This window comes from Tetrahymena thermophila (genome assembly GCF_000189635.1).
Source record: "Tetrahymena thermophila SB210 genomic scaffold scf_8254496, whole genome shotgun sequence".
NCBI lineage: Eukaryota > Ciliophora > Oligohymenophorea > Hymenostomatida > Tetrahymenidae > Tetrahymena > Tetrahymena thermophila.
In genome coordinates this window covers 158,522-180,986 of record NW_002476271.1, presented here as the reverse complement: position 1 = coordinate 180,986, position 22,465 = coordinate 158,522, and the positions used below count along the sequence as shown (strand labels likewise).

Sequence of the window (22,465 nt, the reverse complement as noted above, 5' to 3'; positions counted from 1 at the left end):
AGAGCAAATGCTCTTTACTAAATTTAAGAAGAAGGAGAGTATAAAAAAATAGTTTATTGTAAATTTAACCATAATTATAATTTGGTATTCTTACATCCTACAAAATATTTACGTCACTTAATGTGATGCATAAATTAAATCAGATTTTAATTTTCTTACTTTCTTCCTTTCTTAATTTGCCAAAAATTACAAAAGTTTTACACGTAAAATGTACATTTTTGGCTTAGAGTTTATATTTAAAATTAAATCTACTTAATATGTAATCAAATTCATTATAAATGGCCTTTCTTAAAAATTTGTGGGCCTCAATTAAAAAAGTGGTTATTGAATTGTAATAAATAAGTAAATTAGTAAATTTTTTACAATTAAAGATCAAATGTAAGAAAATTTCAATTAAAAGTATTAATTAGACAACTTTTATTACGGACTATGAATTTAAATAGAAAAAAAGAAAGATTATTTGATTAAGTGCTGTTCTGTCACATAATCTAATCTAATTTAAATTAAGCTTAAACATAATTATAATAATATTAAGCTAATAGATAGTACCATTAAATACCACTTAACTCATCTCTTTATTTATATTATTATATTTTATATCTTAAAATAATCTGAATTTTCAACTGAATTTCATAATTTCAAAAAAATATGTTTTGGGTTTACTTATTACCTATATTGTGCATTGCTATGCAAGGTAACCTTGGCTATAAATAAATCATTTTTTCATACAATTTATTGAACATTAAATAATTTTATATTTATGTTAATAAATTAATATATTTTTACTTAAATAAAGTTGTTTGTGAGGCTACAACAGTGGGTTCACCTTTAAAATCAAACAAAAAAAACGAAGTCGGAATCATTCCTGAAGAAGAAAATATCTTAAGCTAATTTTTTGATGGAAACAGAGATCCTGGATAATCTTCATTCATCTCTCAAATATTCAATAACTTCTCTTTGAATTTCGGATTTTTTAACTAATAAGGTATATATATTATAGACTAGATAAATATAATAAATAATAAAATTATATAAAAAAAATTAATAGAAGCTAAGTAAGATTTTGCTTGTCTAAAATAAGATGGCTCCACTGATATGCAATAAATGGTTGGTTATATACTTATTTCTATAGTACCCATCGCAGGTTTGTCTCTATATTTCTTAATGTCTCTCAAGAAAAATCTGTCAATTAAGGTAAAAAAAGAAAGATATATTTTGAAATAGATTTATTTATGAATTTTGTATTTAATACTTGTGTAAGACCAGCAAACAATTGTTAATATAAATGCATTTAAAAATCACTGAATTTTAGATTAAAAACAAATTAAGATTGAAAACAAATATGAAAATTGAGAATTGGGAGAAATATAATTAGAAAAGAAATTGAAATGTGTGATTAACACTTTGGTATATTTAAAGAAGAACCATATCAAGATTTAGAGTTATTGTTAAAGTACAAGCTAAAAGTTGTGTTTGAAATTTGTAAAATGAGAAAAGTTAAGCAAGCCAATATTTGATATGATAATTTAATTATTTGGCTATTAGAAGACTTCGATGATTTAATATTGAAAAGAATGTATTGCTAACTATGTGGAAGCAATCTAAAGAATGATTAATATTCTATATATAACAATTAATTAATGAATAAATATTTAATCAAAATATTATCATATAATTCTAAATCCTAACAACTTTCATTTATGAAATAAATTGAACTTATTAAAATAATGAAGATCTTTGGATAGGAAAAAATAAATGCACAATAATTTTTTTGTTCCAATTGATTCAATTGAATTGGAGAAAGAAGTGATTTTTAAATTTAGTTGGCTTTAGAATATAAATTAATTAAATAATTTTTCTATCAAATTAATATTTCAATCTGATTTATTTTATGATGGATGAATGATTGATTGAAACTGCATAAATTATAATTAAATTTTTATAAATAATACGCAATCAATTTTTTTAATAATATTTTTTAAATTACAGCTCTCTGTAGGCAGATAAGTGAGTAACTTAACAGGAATAGTTACTAAAATTAAAATTCCATACTTTTTGAGGTATTTACTTCATTCAAAATAATTAAAATAATATTTTATTTACATCTTTTAGTATTTTAACCATCCATTTTTATCTTTTAAAAGGACTCCAATTTATAAATCATTTTCCAGACTTTACAATGTAATTGAAGAAGACATAGTCAAGGAACTAGCTGATTTTAAGACTTTTAATGAATTTTTCACACGTCAAATCAAGCAAAGAAACATAGATCCAAATCCTAAAATTATAGTTAGTCCAGCTGACTCTCTATGTTTGAATATTTCTGAAATTCAAGGAGACGAAAATCTTCTAGTAAAAGGAATTAATTACAAGCTAGGAGAATTTTTGACAGGAGTTAAAAATTACAAGCTCCAAGACGAGGCCTTTTAATCCATGAAAATAAATCCAAACAAGAGTTAATCTAAAATTTATTAAGCAATTTTCTATTTAAATCCAGGTGACTACCATAGATATCACTCCTGCGCTGACATTACCTTTACAAAAAGAAACCACATTGTTGGATATTTAGCTCCAGTTAAAGTATCCTACATTTCAAAACATGAGGTAATCAATCAATCAATCATAATCAATTTAAGAATTTAAATCCAATTTACTTAAATAAATTTGTCTATTTTTCCTAGCAAGTATTATTTTTTTGCTTGAAATGATTGATAAAATTATTTTAAAATTTCTAAAATGTGTTTTGATGGTTAAAAATAAATTATTTTTTTGATAGGATTTTATTAAATGAAATTATTAATTTAATTTAATCATTCATTCATATTTATAAATTTATTAATTACTTTTATATCTAAAATAAAAAATCAATTTTCTATCAAAATAAATCAAGATTAATTTTGAACCAATCATTAACTATTTAATTAACTATTTTATATTTTAATTAAAGGGTGTCTACGAAAACAATGAGAGGGTTGCATTATTTGGAGAGTACAATCAAGGTTTCTTTTCAATGGTTTTTGTTGGTGCTACTAATGTCGGTTCTATGACTGTTAATTTTGATTAAGTAAACTTTAAAATACATTTGTAAATAAAAATGATATTTATATTAATTTCTTTATATTAAATAGGATGTTAAAACTAACTAACCTCTTGACAACAAATTTGAACAAAAGCTCACCAAACATTACAATATAGAAAATTGTAATTAAGAGATTCTTGAAAATGAAAAATAAGCCTGTGATAAAAGATATGAGCGTTTACAAAACGGATTTAAAGTACCAAAAGGAGAAGAAATAGGTTAATTTAATATGGGTTCAACAGTTGTTATATTCTTTGAAGCTTAAGGTAATCCTAAGCTATTGATCTAAAAAGGATAAAAAGTTCGTATGGGATAACCTATTGTTTAGCTTGAATGAAAAAATACAAAACAATATGATTAAAATAAATACAATAGTTTTAATAAAATTAAATAAAATATTTTTATTAGTTATTTGTTAAACTTATTATATTAAACTAATTCACAAATTAAAACTATACCTTTCTTTATAACTTTAATTCATTCATTAACTTAAATAATATAATTTGAATTATTTAAACAAATTTTTAAGGAAATTTAATAAATATCTTTCTTTTGTTTGTTTATTAGATCAAAAAAGGAGAAAAAGTTCTTTTAGGATAACTAATTGTTTAGCTTGAATGAAAAAATACAAAAAAATATCATTAAAATAAAAACTATATATTGTATGAATAAAAATTTAATATTTTAATAGGTTATTTGATAAATAAACCTATTATATTAATTGATTCATAAACCAAATTAATTTTATTTTTTTAAATTTATTTATTAGAATTGTAAAGCAAATTTTTAAGGAAATCAAATATCTTTCTTTTGATTATTTATTTTATTGCTATAAACTAATAAATTCTTTAAAGCTTAAGGTAATCATAACCTAATAGATCTAAAAAGGAGAAAATGGTCCTATGGGATAACCTTTTGTTTAGCTAGAATGAAAAAATTCAAAAGATAAATAAATAAATATTTAAGTGTTAATAATAAAATATGAATATCTTTTTAAGTTATTTGTTAATTTATTATATTGAATTGATTTATAAACCTAATTTATACTTTTCTTAAAAACTTTTATTCATTGATTCATTACTTTTATTAACTGATATAAACTAATAAATTCTTTTAGACAATACTAAGCTATTAGATCTAAGAAGGAGAAGAAGTTTTGTTTGAGACAAGCTATTGTTTAGCTTGAATGAAAATATACAAAAATAAATAAGTAAATATTATAGTATTAAAATATAAGTTATTTGTTAAACATATTCACAAACCAAATTTATACTTCTTTTAAGAACTTTATTTTATTCATTCATGAATTTTATTTAACACCAATTTATTTATTAGAATTATTTAAGCAAATTTATAAAGAAAATAAATATCTTTCTTTTGCTTATTTACTTTTATTGATATAAAATAATAACTCTAATCAAATTAAGTGTGCTTGTTTTAATTATCTATTAATAAGTCTACTTAATTTTGTATAAAAATGAGTGTTCTCTATAAGGAAAATAATAGATTTTTAATAAGAGACATATCTAATTCAGAAATAGCTTGTTATATAGATCCAGTCATTTCTATTTTAATTAAATTAATTAATAATCATAACGATTCTTTCATCTAATTTATTGGGGAGAATTCTTTACTTACGAATGATGTTTAAAAAATCATCGATCTCTTAGATGTAAGAGTTGGATTTTTTAAATCGTACATTAGGAATTCTGTTGTATAATCCAAATTTTAATATTATAACACATTTGAGGCATTCCTTTTGTGTAGAATTATTAGAGATTTTAGCTTAATAGGAGACTCCTTTTCTGTCTAAGAGAAAATAAATTTTATTAAAGAAGGAGAGGAATTAATTTACGAGTAAATGAAAGAGCTAAAAATTAAATTAGTTGACTAAGGCCTCAATTAACTTGTAAATTTCTCTGAAATAATTGAAATTATTTATCAAAATTACTTAAAATCGAGCATTGATTTGTTTATAAGCGATAAATTTTACCTGAATTTTGTGAATATCAAAAGCTCTTTTTATGATTTTCAAGCATTTAATGATAGCTATGTTTTAGAATTATCAGATAGAAATTTGATTCAGAATTAATTTATCTAAACAAAAGATTAAATTATGGTAAATGAAATCATTTTGTGTGATTTTTCTCCCTCCTATATTTATTTTAAAAATGAAGTTTTCAAAGACAAAAAGAAAACGTTTCTGATTGTTATCACTAGCGTTTTAGATTAGCAAGAAATTGATTCATTTTATTCTTTACAAAATATTCTTTTGATTTGTAACGTACAGCTTAAACATGTTAGAGAACTCTCTTTTTTATTTTCTCTTAAAGTTAACTAGTCTCTAAGTGATATTGAAGATAATATTAGTTTTTATAATGGGAAGTAAAATTTTAACTTGAAATTGCTCTATCGATAGAATATAGAATTCAATAGAAGAGAAAGTGAGATATTTTATCTGTAAAACAGGATTCCTTTGCTCATTCAATCTCAAAAGGATATTAATTTAGAGAGAAGATAGGTTTTATCTACAGTGATATCTGTACCTTCAAGTCTAGCCCATAAGCAACAATCTATTAGCAGATATATATAAAAATAAATAAAAAAACTACAAAATATATTAAAAACTAAAAAGTTAGTGAAAGGCTTTGGAGAGTTTGAAAAGTAACTCTCTTAAAGAGTACAAAATAAGATAAAAGAAAATCCTTATATTATGATAATGTGTTAAATTTTGAGAGATTATTCTGGATATTTATAATAACACTAAGGCTATTAAACAACTTCAGAAATATTTTTTGATGACTATAAACAGAAAAAGTAAATAATATAAAAAGCAAATTAAATATTAAAATTGTAGACACTTACAACTTTAGAAATGCAGTATTTTATCTAAAAAAAATGAAATTTATTACTTTTAACAATAAAAAACTAAAATTTCTTAGACTTTTAAATATTATGTTTTTACTAACTATTGTGTTTATTAACATTAAAATTTTGATTTACTTTTTACTTAAATTATATTTAAATATCTAAATAAATTATAATTTTTCTGTTTTTGATGACAAAGTAATACATTTTATATTAAATATAATTTTCAAATTCAAATTTAATATATCTATAAAATCAATTCATATTTAGCAATTTATATAAGATGAAAATCTTTTTTTTCAACTGATGATATAAGTCATGTATATCAATCTGAACTCATTAAATTCTAAAAAATTATTTTAAAAAGGGGGAATATAAATAGACATACATATTTATTAATTTTGTTATCGGCCATACTAAGGTGAAAACACCGGATCCCATTCGAACTCCGAAGTTAAGCGCCTTAAGGCTGGGTTAGTACTAAGGTGGGGGACCGCTTGGGAAGTCCCAGTGTCGATAACCTTTTTACTTTAATTATTTTTTAGAAACATAGCAATTAAAAAAAAATCTATTATTTTATTTATTTTCATTTAATTATCATTTTATTCAAAACTAAAGACTTCATACATATTTTAACAAATTAATTTAGTATATTTTGTTATCGGCCATACTAAGGTGAAAACACCGGATCCCATTCGAACTCCGAAGTTAAGCGCCTTAAGGCTGGGTTAGTACTAAGGTGGGGGACCGCTTGGGAAGTCCCAGTGTCGATAACCTTTTTACTTTAGTTATTTTTTTAGCAAGAAAACAAAAATAATAAATAAATAAATCTATTTATTTCATTATATTTTATTATCATTTTATTCAAGACAAAAGAATGATGCAAATATATCTTAATTTATCTTAATACATTTTTTTATCGGCCATACTAAGGTGAAAACACCGGATCCCATTCGAACTCCGAAGTTAAGCGCCTTAAGGCTGGGTTAGTACTAAGGTGGGGGACCGCTTGGGAAGTCCCAGTGTCGATAACCTTTTTACTTTAGTTATTTTTTTAGTAAGAAAACAAAAATAATAAATAAATCTTTTTTTTCTTCATTTTATTTAATTATCATGTTTTTCTAGACAAAAGACTACTTATATATATATCCAAATTTATATAAATACATTTTGTTATCGGCCATACTAAGGTGAAAACACCGGATCCCATTCGAACTCCGAAGTTAAGCGCCTTAAGGCTGGGTTAGTACTAAGGTGGGGGACCGCTTGGGAAGTCCCAGTGTCGATAACCTTTTTATTTTAATTATTTTTAAAACAAAAAAAAAAATCTATTTTTTTTCTTCATTTTTTTAATTATGATTTTATTTAAGACAAAGGCTGATATATATATCCAAATTTATATCAATACATTTTGTTATCGGCCATACTAAGGTGAAAACACCGGATCCCATTCGAACTCCGAAGTTAAGCGCCTTAAGGCTGGGTTAGTACTAAGGTGGGGGACCGCTTGGGAAGTCCCAGTGTCGATAACCTTTTTTACTAAATTGATTTTATAAATAATAATATTCCACTATTATTTATTTTTAATTATTTTTAGATAATATTATTATAAATTTGAATAATTTTTGGGTCAAAAAGTATAAAAGTTATTTGTAGAAAAATTTAGTCTGTCTTGATTTCAGAAAGATAATTAATTATAAGATAAGAAAACAAAAGTCATTTTTTAAGATACCTCTAAAGTGTTAATAAAGCTATAATTAATGCTTATATTTATATATGTCTTAGCTAAGTTATAAACTATTTTTATCTTTTGGAGCACTTACAGCTTGCTAAATGTATTATTTCTTTTGAATGAATATAAATAATTATTATTTTATAAAAATGAAGATGGGCGAAATTGGTTTTAATTAAAAGCTGTTAACTTTAATCTTTCTTTACTCAGGCAGAAAATTTCTTATTTTGGTTTTATGTTGGAATGATTTATAAATGATAAATATAAAGCATAGGGTCATTCTAATTGTTAGTCTTCTTCTTTCCTTTGAAGAATTTATGTTTTCCTTAGCTCAAAGCTCATAATTTTAATTTTTAAAATCTTACTTTATATAAGCAATTAATGCTAAAGTATTTCTGAATTGGCTAATCTATTTTAACTAAATTATATTTTTAACAATGAATAGTACTAACCAATATTAATAAATAATATTATAGAATTGCATACCATCTTTACTTGCTACTTTTTAAATGATTAAAATTTAAATTTATACAGAAAATCAAAAAAGCTACTAATTTAAACTTTTTGAATAGTTTGATTACTTTTAATTCAGAAGCAAAGATATTTAATAGATATTGATTCATTGGCTAAGATTAAATATTCACTTGATTTCTTATATGATTTGCTTATAAAAAAGTTATTTTCTCTCTGGCTACTTGATTTAGCTATTTATTTTTTTATTGATCTTAAAATACAAAATTTGGTAATCGAATTCATAAAACAGTGATTTGGACAGTGCTTTTTTTATTTTTTTAAACTTAGCATCTAATATAAACTTCGATTTAAGAATAGGATATACTTATAAATTTTATTAGAAGAACCTAAATAAAGATTTCTCATTTTATGATTGGTAAATAATAGCTCAAACTATCCTAAAAGCATATGTTTTCATAGTTTTTTTAATGATAATTTTAAATTAAAATCAATTAGAATTTTATTAAGCTATTTTTCTGGTAGTTTTTTTAATAGATATTTCATTTTAAATAAACATATTCAATCGATTTATATTATAAACATATTTCCATGGTCCTGAGTATTATCTAATAACAAATAACTAAGAAGAAGAATATTTGATAGAAAACTAAAGAAATTTAAAGAATTTAAAATATATTGGAAACTATAAGTTAACACCTATCAATATAATTATTTTACTTTGTTTATTTTAATAATCACAGATTCTTCAAAATTTTATCAATTTTGAAGAAAGAATTTTCATTTAAAAGAATTAAAAATCTTAGAAAGTATATCTGAATAGAAATTTTGATATTTCTCATTTTCAATAATTAGCTGAATCTGAAGATCTCAATATTTTTATTGAATAAATAGACATGCTCAATAGAATTGATTTTAAAATAGTTATATAAATAATCAAAATATTTTTAAATTAAAATATAATTATTTAAATACATTACTAAAGCGACTTTCTAAACTAAAACTTACAATAATAAATTTACAAAATTAACAAGTTTTATAAAATCTAGTTTTTAAGAATTATTTATTTTATAAAAGCATTTTATAGCAATATCTGTCCATTTTTATTAGTTAATCCTAAATTTGTAATTTATGATTTGTATGACTGAAAAAAAATTTTATTCTTATTAAAATTCATTTTATTAAGAACTTCTTTTAAATAAAATTTTTGACAACTTAAAATATAAGAATTCTAATTACAAAAAATAATTTTTCATGTACTTTATTTAAAATATCTTTAAAAAATTAATATTCACATAAAAATCAATCTTCTATTCATTATAATTTAACCTACAAAGGTCTTCTATAAATAATAGTAGTAATCAACTACTTTATGGTTTTAACTTATCATAATTTTGACAAAAAACATAGTGTAATATTAAAAACAAAATAGAAAATATAGAGTAAAATGACTTTTTAATTTTAGATAGGTTAAATAATATTTTATTAAAATAAATAGTTAGTATGTAGAATTTTTTTTTTAAGTAATCATCAGAAACTCTCAAAAATATGGTATCGGCGATCTTACATATAATAAAAATTATTTTTAGATAAAATTAAACTTACTTAATTGATGAGAACTTACTTTCAGTATTTCTATTGATAAAAAACATATTAAAGAAAAATATTTTATTAATTTAATACATTACAACCTAAATAAAAAACTTTTAAAATTAAAATACATATGGGCATGCATATTTTTAGATAATTGATTTAAATTTCTAAGCAATCATAAGTTATCAGAAATATATTGTTAATAATTTAATTATTTTGAATAATTAGTAGAAAATAAAATTTTGATTAAAATAAGAATAATTACTAACTTTTTTAAATAATATCAGAATAATATAAAGATTTAATTCGATGAAAAACATGGATTATCAAAGATCAAAAGCATTTAGGGAAAAGATATTTTACTATAGCTTAAAAATAAGTTCTATGCTTTAACAATGGAATTTATATAATATAATAGAAGTATGTAAATATTTTTAAAATTATTAAATATGAATAATTAAATAAATTTTCATAAAAAGTCAATCTTAAATGAAAGCTAATTTAAGCCAATTATGTGCTTTTTAATTGTCTACCTCTTAAGAAAAGCAATTATAATATTTTCACTTAATGTAAATAAATATAAGCAAAACGATCGTTCTAAAGTTATTTTATGTTTGATATTTTCATTAGAAGAGCCAATATTTAATATTAATAAAAGATATTTAATTTATGGTAATATAAGTCACAAAGATCTTATTCATATAAAATCAATAATTAATTACTTTATGCTTATGATTTAGATAAGCCTAGTTCTTAATTTACCTGATATATAAAATTTATAAACAATTTTATAGATACTTCTTCCTCTGTTTTTTAGTATTTTGACAACATGTGAAATTTAAACGACTGATCTTTACAATTTGTACATTGAACCAGGAGTTTTTTAAGATTATTTGTTTAGAGATAAAATGGCTAATTACTACTTTTAAAACTGGTTTAGATTATTATTCATAATAATCTGCTGTATTAAAATCTCTGAAATTTAAAATATTTTTATTTATTATTTAGTTTTTAGCATGCTTTAAGTTATAATAGCTCAAATTAAATACCTTAATAAAATAGAAAATTACAGTAGAATTATAAGAGAATACTATATATGTATTACTTTAATAGTAATAAGTCATATATCAATAGACCAAAGAGAAATCAGTGATGAATTATATAAATAGAAAGAATAAACTTAAATTAATTATAGCAATCTAATAATAGTTGTTCATCTTATTTAAAAAATATATATTTATTTTAATCTCTTAGCTTTATAACCTTATAAAAATATTTTTGGGTTTAGTAATTATCTTTGGATCTACTTATTACTAATTGTGATAGACTTGTTTCTTTAGATAAAATTGTTTTTAAAGTATATTGTAGTTCCAATCTTCAATGGACCAGAATATTTTGAATTAAATGAAATAAATGATTCCTATCTTTTAACAGAAAATAAAGACAAATTTAAATACTTGAGATTTATCAAGGCCAAAAATGAAGGAGCAATATCTCTAAAACTTATTTTATCTTGTTTCAGTAATGTGCAAATTATTAGACCTGGATATTATTAAGAGAGTTATAGACAATTTATAGATTCAACAAAGTATTAGAAAGTTTAATTTTTAAGTAGAATAGATATTTCTGAATTCGAAGAAGTTATAGAAGCTAATTCAATTAATTGTAATATCTAACAGATTAAATTTAATTATTAAATGAGTTTTCAAGATTTCTTATAATTTTCTAAAATTTTAGTTAATAATAATGCTTTCATTGAAATAATCTTCTCCAATAGCGTAAATTAAGATATGATTATGCATTTAAATAGGTTTTACAAATTATAAAAAGATTTTATTTAAACTCATATAAAATAAATAATTTTCAGAAAAATAATATATGATAAATATTAAAAGGAGTATATACCTCTAAATCCAGCCATAGTTCTTTATGATTTTTACGAATGAATATAATTTATTTAGTAGAATAGTTATGATAAGTTATCAAGTCTGATTGATAGTGGTTGTATCAGTATAAAATTTAATATTCTATATTTCAATACTAATTTACTATCTCAGTAATTTTTCATATTCATAGATTATTTTATTTTAAAAAAATTATTTTTTTAATTACAATTAACTTTAAAACCACTGAATTTTTTATTATATTTTCTATAATTTACAAGTTATAATGTTTAAGGTATTTAATTCAAAAAAAAAGTTAAGATTAAAAGAAATGCTTATTTTATTATGTATTTGAATTATTTTAAGTTGAAGAAAAATCTTTTTTAAATTTTCATTGCTTATTTTGGTATAAATTTTGTTTAAATATTAGTTTTTAATTTTTTTTAAATAATCAAAATAGATAAAAGTTTGTAATAATAGTTTTAAATAATTTTTAAATCTTAAATTCTTTTTTTATTGTAAATTAATATAAAATAAATATATATAAATTTTGAATTTACTCATAAATTTAACCAAAGACTCTAAATAAATATAAGTATTTTTATATATGATAATCTCTTTTTTTCTAGCTTTTGAAAGTATATAATAAATTATATTTCAACACTTTATAGTAGTAGATTTTGGACATACATATTCCAGCATGTTGATACTGCATTTGAGATAATTCCAAAGCATAATATTATTATATCTAGGGAATAAAAAAAATTAGCTATAGTAATCAACCAAATTAAGATCACTTGAAGGAAATATTCTTTTAAATTCGCCACACCTGTACTTTTCTTCATCACTTTCAAAAAGAATTTCCCAGTCATCATAAGATAACTTTTAGAAACAATTGTTTTCATTCAAATCAACAATGTCTTTTATATTTTTAGAGAAGTTCTTTTTATCTTCAATATTAATGTTTGTTTATGATGCAGATGCGTTAAAATTAAACCCGCTTGTTATTGTTGTCTGATTGCTGACTGCAGAGGTAGAAATAGTCAGACTATTTTAAACATTTTATTAAATGTTTGTGTTAGTAGTATTTAAATTAGATAAAATTCTTGGCGACAATAACTCGTTGACATTATCCTATTCTTATTCTTCTTTTATTACTTTATTCATATTTACAGAATATCTCGTTTTCTTTTTTTTTTAATTTCTGTTGCTAAATTTTTTTTCCTGAGAGAGCTTCTTTTTATCATAAGGTATAAAGCCTAATGTATTGAAAATATCGCTTATAAGACTTGTCTTAATTTTTCTATCTAATGGTGAGGAACTACTAAGTGATGGACATACATTAACTTCCAAAAGCCAAGGCTTTAGAGTATTGTCTATTAAAATGTCAAAACCATATAATTCGAAGCAATTATTTCTGTGTTAAGCTGTCTTGCTCGAACTATCATTCATATAAGGTTCTACTGCGATACATGTTTTAATTATTACATCTTCCATTTTTTTTAGCAACTACTCTTTAGCTTCTAATCCTATTGTTTAAATAAGATATTCCTTCCAAGATTTTAGAGACCATTTAGAACCCTAACCAGAGTCGTTCACATCATTATTTTTAACAAAATTTTCGCTCTTTTTATTCACACTATAATTAGTTAAATGCATAAATCTTTATCTTTAATGTCCATTCTAAGTTAAATTATATTTTTCTGTGGCAAATCTCACTAAACCATCTTCAAACATATAAATACGAAGCGGATCATAAGAAGTCACCAAGACATATATTCTTAAATCATATTTAGTATCATTTATCAAATGAGGATTTGAAATATATTCACTAGCTAAATAGTGTTTACGTTTTCTCTTGGCAATATTGCATTTTTTTTGAACAACATGCACTCCTTTGCCACAACAAGAAGCTACTGGCTTGACTATCCATAGAGTTTCAGGATTATCTTCTAAAAGCGTGTTAAATCTATCCCACTCCTAACCAAGCAGCATAGTCCTTGGTATAAAATCATAGTCCTCATTGAATTTTCTCTTTTATTTTGAAACTCTCATCCAAAGCTAATCTTTTCTTCCTAAATTCCAGCATCCTGCAAAGTGATTCGTTTTCTAAAAGCTATTTAGTTTTTTAATGAAGCTGATTCTGTTGCTTGCCCAATACCCATTCCATTATGTATTTGATAATGTTTCTACAAATCCTCCTGCTTCAAAACTCTTTGTTACACATTAGTATGGACGATTACAGTCATTCATTCTATATGTCAAATTCCATTTCTTTACTTCTTTCGGATTTGCAATATACGTACGATTACCTTATTCTCTTTTCTTAAAGCAGCAATCAGGATATTCGAAAAAAATAGTGCTTGGTCTATAAAAAAATATTGTTTTGAAATTTGATAAATTCATGTAAATTAAATAATACCTTCCTTCGTAAACTGATTTTAATAAGGTGACAACAGGCAAAGGTTTGTTTATTATAATTTGTTTTTTAGCTGCTAATTCAGTAGCAGAACCAACCTAATCTTTATTTGAAGAATGCATTGAATTTGAAATGGTCTTTTCTTGATTTTAATCTTAGTCGTTTTGGTTTTCATCTTCTTCTTAATCTTCAAATTCTAAATTGTCGTATTAATTTTCTATTTCAGAGAGATTTGATAAAGAGGGAAAATCGTCATCTTCTTCTTCAAATCCTTCTTTTTGTTTTTTTGTATTTGTTGATAGAGGTAGTGGGGGTCTTTTTTACGAGGTTCCTCTATTTTCAGAAAATTTCCTCTTTTGCTGAGGAGCTTCAATTTCATTGTCTACTTTTAAAGATTTTACATGAGATAACTCTACTTAAGATGTGCTGCTGATAATATTTGAGTCTTATTTCTTTAAAGAACCTTTTTTAGTGATTCTATTTTATTTATTTATACTTTTTGTAGTTTTTTTAGGTTATTCACATTCAAGTTTTTGCTAATTCTCTTCTTAATCAGAGCAGTTTTTGTCATCTACTGAGCATAGATTTGTCGATTTTTGTTTGGCAATTGACCTTTTTTTTACTAATATTTTTCTAGCCAATGCTTTTTCATTAGCTTCAAGCAGCTTATGTCTTAACTGTGAGATTCTGTGCTCTTAATTTTAACTTAAAACTTTATTAGGTGGTTCTTATATTACAATTTTAGCTTCTTTTTAAAATTCATGAATTTTATTTTGTTTAGATTATTTTTACTTCTAATTTTAAGCTGATTAATTTTTTTTCTATTCATTATTCATTTGCATGTTGCTTACCGCTAAAGCATGCTTTCTCTATTGATTTTTTCTTGAAGAATCAAGAGAATCTGATGAATTTCTTGATTTTTCTTAGTGCTCTTATTCGTTTATTGGGTGCTAAGACTGTTCTAATTTAGTAGCAATTTGTTTAAATTTGGAAAGATCACTGGAGAATATTTCTATGTAGGAATTTTATAATTACAAACTCTAATCGTCTCTTTCATCATGGACATTAGAATCATCTAAATACCTCAGACGGTTAGAATTTTTAGGAGAATTTGAATTAGAATTCTTTTGGTTAGTCTCGTAATTCTTGACAATATTATTAGGTTAGAGATAAGGAGATAAGCTATTTTGTTAGAATTAGTTTTTATGATTTGTATTAGTCATTAGCTTGTCAAGTTAATATGTTTTAATTTGTTTTGAACTGGTAGTTAAGTTTTGTTTACTCTTCTATGAACTCATTAAAGGTGATTTAATAACTGATGAATCAATGAAATAAGAATTTGTTAATTGCGTTTTGTTCAGAATCGAAGGTTTTTCAATTGACTAATAATTTACTTGGAAATTTTTTTACATTTAGAATTCATCAGATTCCCTAAGAAGGTTAGGGTCTTTTTTTCTAAGAGTCGAATTGCTGAGATATTTATTTTAATTTCTTGAACTCTAATATGCATCTTGTGTTTTTGAACTTACTACTATCTGTTATTCGTTCTTTTCTTTCAATAGCCTCTAAGTGTAGCTTGGGTTGTTGTCTTTGTAAAACACTACTTGCCTAACATCATTATAGTTATCCATAAAATATGATGGGATATCTTCTTTTTTGTTAAAATTATTTTCATTTTTATCTTTTCTAAAGTTGTCGTTAGCTTTTTTGTAAAAACATAATTTTAGTGTTAAAAATTTGTTAAATCTGTAAATATTTTTTTATTAAAAAGAAACAACAGTATTAATAAGAAATTACTAATTTTTTATTTTTACTTGTATGATATTTAATTCCCCTTTTAATTCTAACTTTAATGCCCTGATGCTGATTAAATATTGTTTATAGTTAGTTTTTTATTAAGTCCATTAGATAAATTCTACTGTTAGCTGCTTAAAAACGATAGCTGCTGCTATTAAAACACAGTAATTTAGTGTTTATTTTTTTAATTTAAACTCGCAGAAGGAGGTCGCTTGATTAATAAATTAGCGTCCAAAACATTATTGCTGAGCGTAACATTATTAATTAAATATCTTTGAGAAATGATCTATTTCTAAATATTTTTATGAGCTTGAACATTATAGACCTGAGAATATTACAGTTGAGATTCTCCATTCAGCATTTCTTTATTTTCTACTCCCTGTTAATTATTTATTTCAAAATTGAATAAAAACTATCTATGAAAATTTGTATTAATTTACTGAAATTTTTTCAGTTACCATAACAAATGACTTTCGCTATTAGCCTGAAGAATGAAGACTAGACTCTCTTGGGTATTTAGCGTGCTTCGATTTATTTTAATCAGTTAAAAATTAATTTGCTTGTTTTTATTAAGGTGTTAGTAAATTATCTTGTGCAGATTATCCATAGTTTTGTTCAATATTTGAAGTGTTTATCATGCTCCTATTTTGAATAGCATTATTAGCATTAGTGTTAGTTTAACATTAAATATTGTTATAATTATTATTGGTATTGGTAGGCTTTTTGATAATTATTGGTCTTTTAATGAATATAAGTTCGTTGCCTGTGAGATTAGGGGAGCAAATTTACCCATTAGTAATTGTAAGATTTGAATTCATTTGTCTTTCTTTTAGTCTTAGATTGTAGAAATAGAATTTATAAACCTAATTAGTAAATATACAAATAAATCACAAACAATTATTTGTATATAGATAGGGCAGTGTAATAATTAATTTCAAAGCAAATTTTTTTTAGTAGCCAAAAATTAAACGATTTCTTTCTTAAATTTAATTATTTTTGAAAACTTTTAATTTATTTGATAATTGTTTAATATTTTTGTTGAAATCTTTTACCAGCACTAACTAATTTTTAGCTAGCTTTAAATATTCGTTGAAAAACATCATTTATTTATTGAAGGTTGAATATTTATTCTATCAGCCATTAAAAATATAAGCAATAAGTTTTACAAATTACCTTTTGCTGGATAAAACTCAAATTGATATTTTAAATGCATGTGCTGAATCAAAATTAAACATTTTATGAAAATATGATGGAAATCAGTAATAAATAAATAAATTATTGTATTAATTTGAAATAATTAAGTTTTGCAAGAATTTTGTGTAATTTATTTAACTATACATAGCAATTGAAATTTATGTTATTATATTTAATATTTATTTCTGGTTGATCTTATTTGCTTTGTTATTTATTAAAAACAGCTATCAATTTTAACAATTAATAATATATATAAATAAAATAGCTAATTTATTTAACATAGTTTAAACAGATTTCTGAACGAGATGTCGTAGAAACTGATTTAATAAGATTCCTAATTAGAACGTACAATTAATTACAAGCTACCTAGCTGATTTTTTTTATAATCCTTTTATTTTAGTATCTAAAAGGGGATCACACCATGATGAATCTCCTTTTATCCTAAAAAGAGAGTAGTCAACTCCTTTTCAAAGAAGCTTGAGTAAAATAATATTTCAATTCCAACTTAATATTTACTCACGAAAAATATTTAGCTAAGAAACTAACACTTTAGCATTAGAAAGGCTCTCTTAGAAATAGTTTGGGTAAATATTTTTTCTACAATAGATTTTATTTTGACATAAAAATTATGATTTAAAGATAGAGAATCTGTTTTAAACACGAGTTCAGATAAAATGAGTAGATACGGGAGTTCTTACTCAAGTAAGAGAGAAATTAAGATGAGAAAAATGACAGATTAAGATTAAGAAGATGCCTCAATATAAGATAAAACACAAATTTCGATTAAAAAATACTATTAAGGCTCTGCAAATTATAAAATTGCAATCAAAATAAAAATGGTTCCATATGAAATGAAACTAAAAAGCTCCTATTTATCTATAGAAAATCTAGACCCTAAAACTATACTCCTAAGAAACAAACCAGATAAAACTAAAATTAATGGACAAACACATGTATTAAATTTAGAATTATATAAAAACCTTAAATCTAACTCATATAATTTGTAACTTTTACCTTAGGCTTCAAGAGATATTAATAATCTACAGAAAGATAAAATACAAACTTTCGATTGGGTTTTTGGAGAAAATGAAAATAGTGAGATTATGGCTGTAAAGTTCCTCCAACAACCTGTCATAAATCTCTTTAGTGGATATAATTAATCTATCATACTATATGGTGGAGGAGATTCAGGCAAAACGCATCTGTAAGATTTTTATTTTTGTTAATGAAAAAACGTATTTATTGATTAGTAGAAGTTCAACAAAGTATGTTAAATCTTAAAATTCAAACAAATATTGTAAAATTTTAGTAAAATGTAACATTAAGTGATGCTACTTGATTTCTTTCTTTCTTTTTGCTAATTAAAATGAATATATCTTAATATATTTTAATGAATGAATAAGTAAAAAGAAGTAAGAATTTTATATTTACCTCTTTTTATTTCAAAGGGCAATTGGAAATTTAAGAGATCCAGGGTTAATCATACTGCTTCTAAAAGAGACTTTATACCATAGAAACGAGTTTGAAGAGAAAGGAATAAAAACACAAATTAAAATAAGCATTTGTAGTTACTAAAATGATAAGTTTTATGATTGCATTATCGGCCATGGATATCCACTGGATATACATGAAGATTCTTAAAAATAGTTATATATAGCAGGCTTGTATGAGGTCGAAATCAAAACGCTTCTTCAAGGATTGAGAATAATTAAGTAATTTAAAATTAATTTTTTAATTAAAATGCTGTTTTCATAAAAAATGAATGAATAACACTTTTATTTTCAACCAATGAAAAAAAAAGCTTTTTGAACGATAAATACTACATTTTTAATTTTATATTTAATTAATGATGAATTATTAAATTCTTTAATTATTAATTAAGAATAGCTTAGCTGAACTTGTAAAAATATGAATAAAGTACTGATAAAGCTAAAGATTTATTGAAAAATAATAATATTATCTTTGAGATTAAATGTATATAAGAAGATCAAAAAGATATTGATAAAAAGAAAATTATTTCATCACTTAAATTTGTAAAATTTGAGAAAGAAACCTTCGCTGATGCAATAAGTAAAATAATATTTTGGATGTTTTATTATAAATATCAAATTATAATTTTTAAATCAGAGGAAGGCTCTCATAAATCAGTTTTAGCTCCTCTCAATAACTGCTTAAGGGTAATAAGCGAAATTAACTTAAAAACTAGAAAATCTAATTCAATTCCATTGAAAGATAATAAGTTAATTGAGTATTTAAGGGAGTGCATAGGAGGAAATTCCTAAACATATTTAATAGGGTGTGCTAATCCCTTGCAAAATTATGTAAGTATTTATTTAATTTATTTATTCCATTTAAATATGAATATATTTTGTAGAAAATTTAAAAAATATTAATAATTAATTAGTAACAAGACACAGAAGCTATGGTAAGGTATTTGAATATTAGCAGATCAATAACAACAAATCCAGAAATTGTTAGATACTCAAATAAAACTCAAGAATATTAAGCAGAATTGTATTAAAAGCTTATCAGAGAAAATATTTAAGGATGGATTTCTGAATTTTTAACTGATCCTTAAAGTCTGAACAAGTAGTAACAATTAAGGTTGTAGATCATTGGAAATATTTTATTTAAAATCCAATAAATTTTAAGTAAACTGTTATTGATATACAGTGAAGTTTAGCATAACTAAGAGTAACTATAGGTTATATATAATGAAATTATAGAAAACATGAGCAAGGCATACACTAAATGCATAACCAGTTCTGATATCAAAGAGTTTTACATCGGAAAAATTCAATAATATCATATTGATCTGTTCAAACAGCTTATTTCAAATAACTAATTCTCTATATAAACGCATTTGAATAAATTATATTCTTAGAAGGTAACCAATTTATTTTTATACGAATAATTACAGAAAATATAGCTTTTTAAATGTGATGTTAAAATATTAATTGTATTTTCGTAATATCAAAATATGCAATTAGCTGATAAATTAGAATAAAATTATTTAATTAAAAGGCATAAAAATATTTAAATTTTATCATAGCAAAGTATTAATAAGGGAAAACATACAGTATAAGTTATATTCCATTTTGATAATGTTAAAACAAAAATAATTTTAGATTATTCAATTTTAATTTATTAAAAAATAGATGAAGGCTGAAATTTGGGAACAAAGATTAGTGTAACATTTGAAATTAAAAGATTTAAGAGAGAAAAAACATGATGAATTATAACCAAAAGATGTAGAAAAATTAGTTCAGATTTCGAAATAGTCAAAAAAACTTTATCAGTTTTATAATGAACAAATATGCATGTGTTAATTTAGCTATGCTAAGTCATAAGAGCTTTTAAATCATTTGTTTTTTGAAATTAATTAAATTAATGCAGTTTCTAGTTTAGCATAAATTCCTACTTTGTAATAGATAAACAGCTCATAATTTATAGAAATAAAAAATAGAAAACCTTCTTCTATCAAATTAATCGAGGATCCTAGTGTCTCTGCTTCTTACTAGAGCAAATCTAGCAGAAGTATTAAAAATAAGAATTTATAATAAAGCAATTATAAACAGCTTTAAGCGCTTCCTTCTATATTTTAGCAGTAAAAAGAACTCAGCATAGCTTAAGAAAATGAATAGAAAGAAGATTTGCAATCGTCTTTAGAAATCAGCACTGATAGAAAAAAAACTGGTAAATCTTAATTTTTAATAATGAATATACTGAACGATGATAACTCTAAGAAAAATGCTGATGACAATTTGAATGAAAGTATAACTTAAAACTCAGATAAGCCATAATCATATAATCAAGATGCTAGTGATAAGGTGGTTGATATAAAGCAGCTAGAAAAGAAATACCTTTAAAAAAAATAGCAGAGAGAACCTACTAAATTTATTTACATTAATAGCAAGAAAATTGAAGTGAAAAAAATAAAAAATTCAAAGAGAACAAAAAAATTAAGTTAGGAATAAAGCTCAATAAATAAATCTTCTATAAACGAGGGATATGACAGTCATTAGAATTCAATTGAAAAATATTATGTTTAGGATTCTTTGAATTAAGGTAATCCAAACAACTAAATATTTTCACAAGACCATAGCTTGATATCATAATTTATCTTAAATAAGACCAATGAACATAATTAAAATAACTTATCGATTTTAGATAACGAAAGATACCAATCAATTAATTAGTTGCTTCAGCCAAGCACAGAATCTAACATACATACTTTGAAAACTTCAAACTAAATAGGTAACTTAAATAATAACATCAGTAATAACTAAGATATACTCAAAAATATGTCTTCGAATTAGAAATCAGAAGATATTTAATAAAGAATTTAGTCTTACCAAAACAACCTGCCTTACTTAAGTTAGCTTTTAGATGGTCAAATAGATTTACCTTCATAAGATAGCATTTTAAAGAATAATCAAATAATTTCTGTAAATCCTTCAAATCAAATTAGTATGATTTCTTCTCCTCATCAGACTAATGATATGAAGAATTATTCGTCAAAAGATATAATTTAAAAATAAAAGAAGTCCTCATTTCAACTGAACTCGGCAGACAAGACTCTTCTAAACCTCACAAATAAACTAGAACTAGATGATGGAATTTTAAACAATATTTTCTAGAAGTCAAAGGCTACTCTCCCAAATAATAAATTGAAAAATACAGCCGATTAAAAATAATAATAAATACATGAAAAAATTTAATAGGAGTATCAATTCAGATTACCAAAAAACATTTAATCTTTAGGCAACTAAAGAATAAAATACAATTCTCTAGAGAAAACTAAAGAAAGGAGTGCTGGAAACGAAAAAGCTTCAAACAGCTTACTAAAATAAATTCAATCACCGATATCAAATTTTAATTTAGTTAATAAAAAACTATCTCTCATTAATCTGAGAGGTCAACTTTTATACGAAAAGAAGCCTATAGGAGATGATGTAGGGTATTTTAGAACATAATTAAAGGAATCCAATAATCCTCTACCTAAAGATTACTTTTATGAGCTGTTACTTAAAAGTTAGAAGGTAGCCAATTTGAATAAGATAAAGCATACTTTCTAGCAAATGACTGAATAAAGCTCTCTTACAAACTTAAATAATTCTCTTGAAAAGAAAATCCTTATTCAGGAATCTGCAACTTAAAATTCTAACGATCAATTATAATCTCCTCCTAAATTTGTAAAGTACGAATAAGAATAAATTAACTAAAGCAAATAAAACTAGCAGGATCAAGTATAGTAAAACACAAATAAAGTTGATAAAAGTAGCTCATCTTAAGATATAAAACTACCATAACATAGTCTAACAAAAAAATAAGATATTTCAATCAAAAATTAAATAGCACTTAGACTGCCAAGTATAAGCGAAACACTATAAAGACGCTCTAAATACACAAAATTTTTCTTTAACTGA

The 22,465-nt window shown here is 23.4% G+C and overlaps 6 protein-coding genes across 6 annotated transcripts; 4 read left to right on the top strand and 2 right to left on the bottom strand. All coding sequences in view use genetic code 6, as the record gives it.

Annotated features, from left to right (window-relative positions):
- Window positions 1-648: 648 nt before the first annotated feature.
- TTHERM_00859320 (phosphatidylserine decarboxylase) lies at window positions 649-3,416 on the top strand (the record flags this gene model as incomplete). The annotated part of the gene is made up of 7 exons (XM_001021972.3): window positions 649-694; window positions 797-985; window positions 1,049-1,194; window positions 1,990-2,060; window positions 2,145-2,604; window positions 2,948-3,064; window positions 3,129-3,416. 7 exons carry the CDS (start codon window positions 649-651, stop codon window positions 3,414-3,416), a joined length of 1,317 nt encoding a protein of 438 aa, XP_001021972.2.
- A 2,867-nt stretch (window positions 3,417-6,283) lies between these two features.
- TTHERM_00859300 (MFS transporter) lies at window positions 6,284-7,398 on the bottom strand (the record flags this gene model as incomplete). Its single annotated transcript, XM_001021970.2, has 5 exons — window positions 6,284-6,468; window positions 6,585-6,722; window positions 6,858-6,980; window positions 7,115-7,237; window positions 7,356-7,398. The coding sequence occupies 5 exons, from the start codon at window positions 7,396-7,398 to the stop codon at window positions 6,284-6,286; spliced, it is 612 nt and encodes a 203-aa protein (XP_001021970.2).
- Window positions 7,399-7,707: 309 nt separating this feature from the next.
- On the top strand, window positions 7,708-9,298 carry TTHERM_000859299 (transmembrane protein, putative; the record flags this gene model as incomplete). Its single annotated transcript, XM_012799179.1, has 2 exons — window positions 7,708-7,782; window positions 7,835-9,298. 2 exons carry the CDS (start codon window positions 7,708-7,710, stop codon window positions 9,296-9,298), a joined length of 1,539 nt encoding a protein of 512 aa, XP_012654633.1.
- Window positions 9,299-10,468: 1,170 nt separating this feature from the next.
- Window positions 10,469-11,142, top strand: TTHERM_000859298 (transmembrane protein, putative; the record flags this gene model as incomplete). The annotated part of the gene is made up of 2 exons (XM_012799178.1): window positions 10,469-11,073; window positions 11,133-11,142. 2 exons carry the CDS (start codon window positions 10,469-10,471, stop codon window positions 11,140-11,142), a joined length of 615 nt encoding a protein of 204 aa, XP_012654632.1.
- Window positions 11,143-12,283: 1,141 nt separating this feature from the next.
- Window positions 12,284-16,660, bottom strand: TTHERM_00859290 (tubulin tyrosine ligase family protein; the record flags this gene model as incomplete). The annotated part of the gene is made up of 4 exons (XM_001021969.2): window positions 12,284-13,994; window positions 14,049-15,747; window positions 15,843-16,221; window positions 16,283-16,660. 4 exons carry the CDS (start codon window positions 16,658-16,660, stop codon window positions 12,284-12,286), a joined length of 4,167 nt encoding a protein of 1,388 aa, XP_001021969.2.
- Window positions 16,661-17,341: 681 nt separating this feature from the next.
- Window positions 17,342-22,465, top strand: TTHERM_00859280 (kinesin motor catalytic domain protein; the record flags this gene model as incomplete). Its single annotated transcript, XM_001021968.2, has 10 exons — window positions 17,342-17,381; window positions 17,437-17,517; window positions 17,570-17,620; window positions 17,676-17,989; window positions 18,056-18,240; window positions 18,485-18,748; window positions 18,919-19,106; window positions 19,164-19,357; window positions 19,441-19,923; window positions 20,195-22,465. 10 exons carry the CDS (start codon window positions 17,342-17,344, stop codon window positions 22,463-22,465), a joined length of 4,071 nt encoding a protein of 1,356 aa, XP_001021968.2.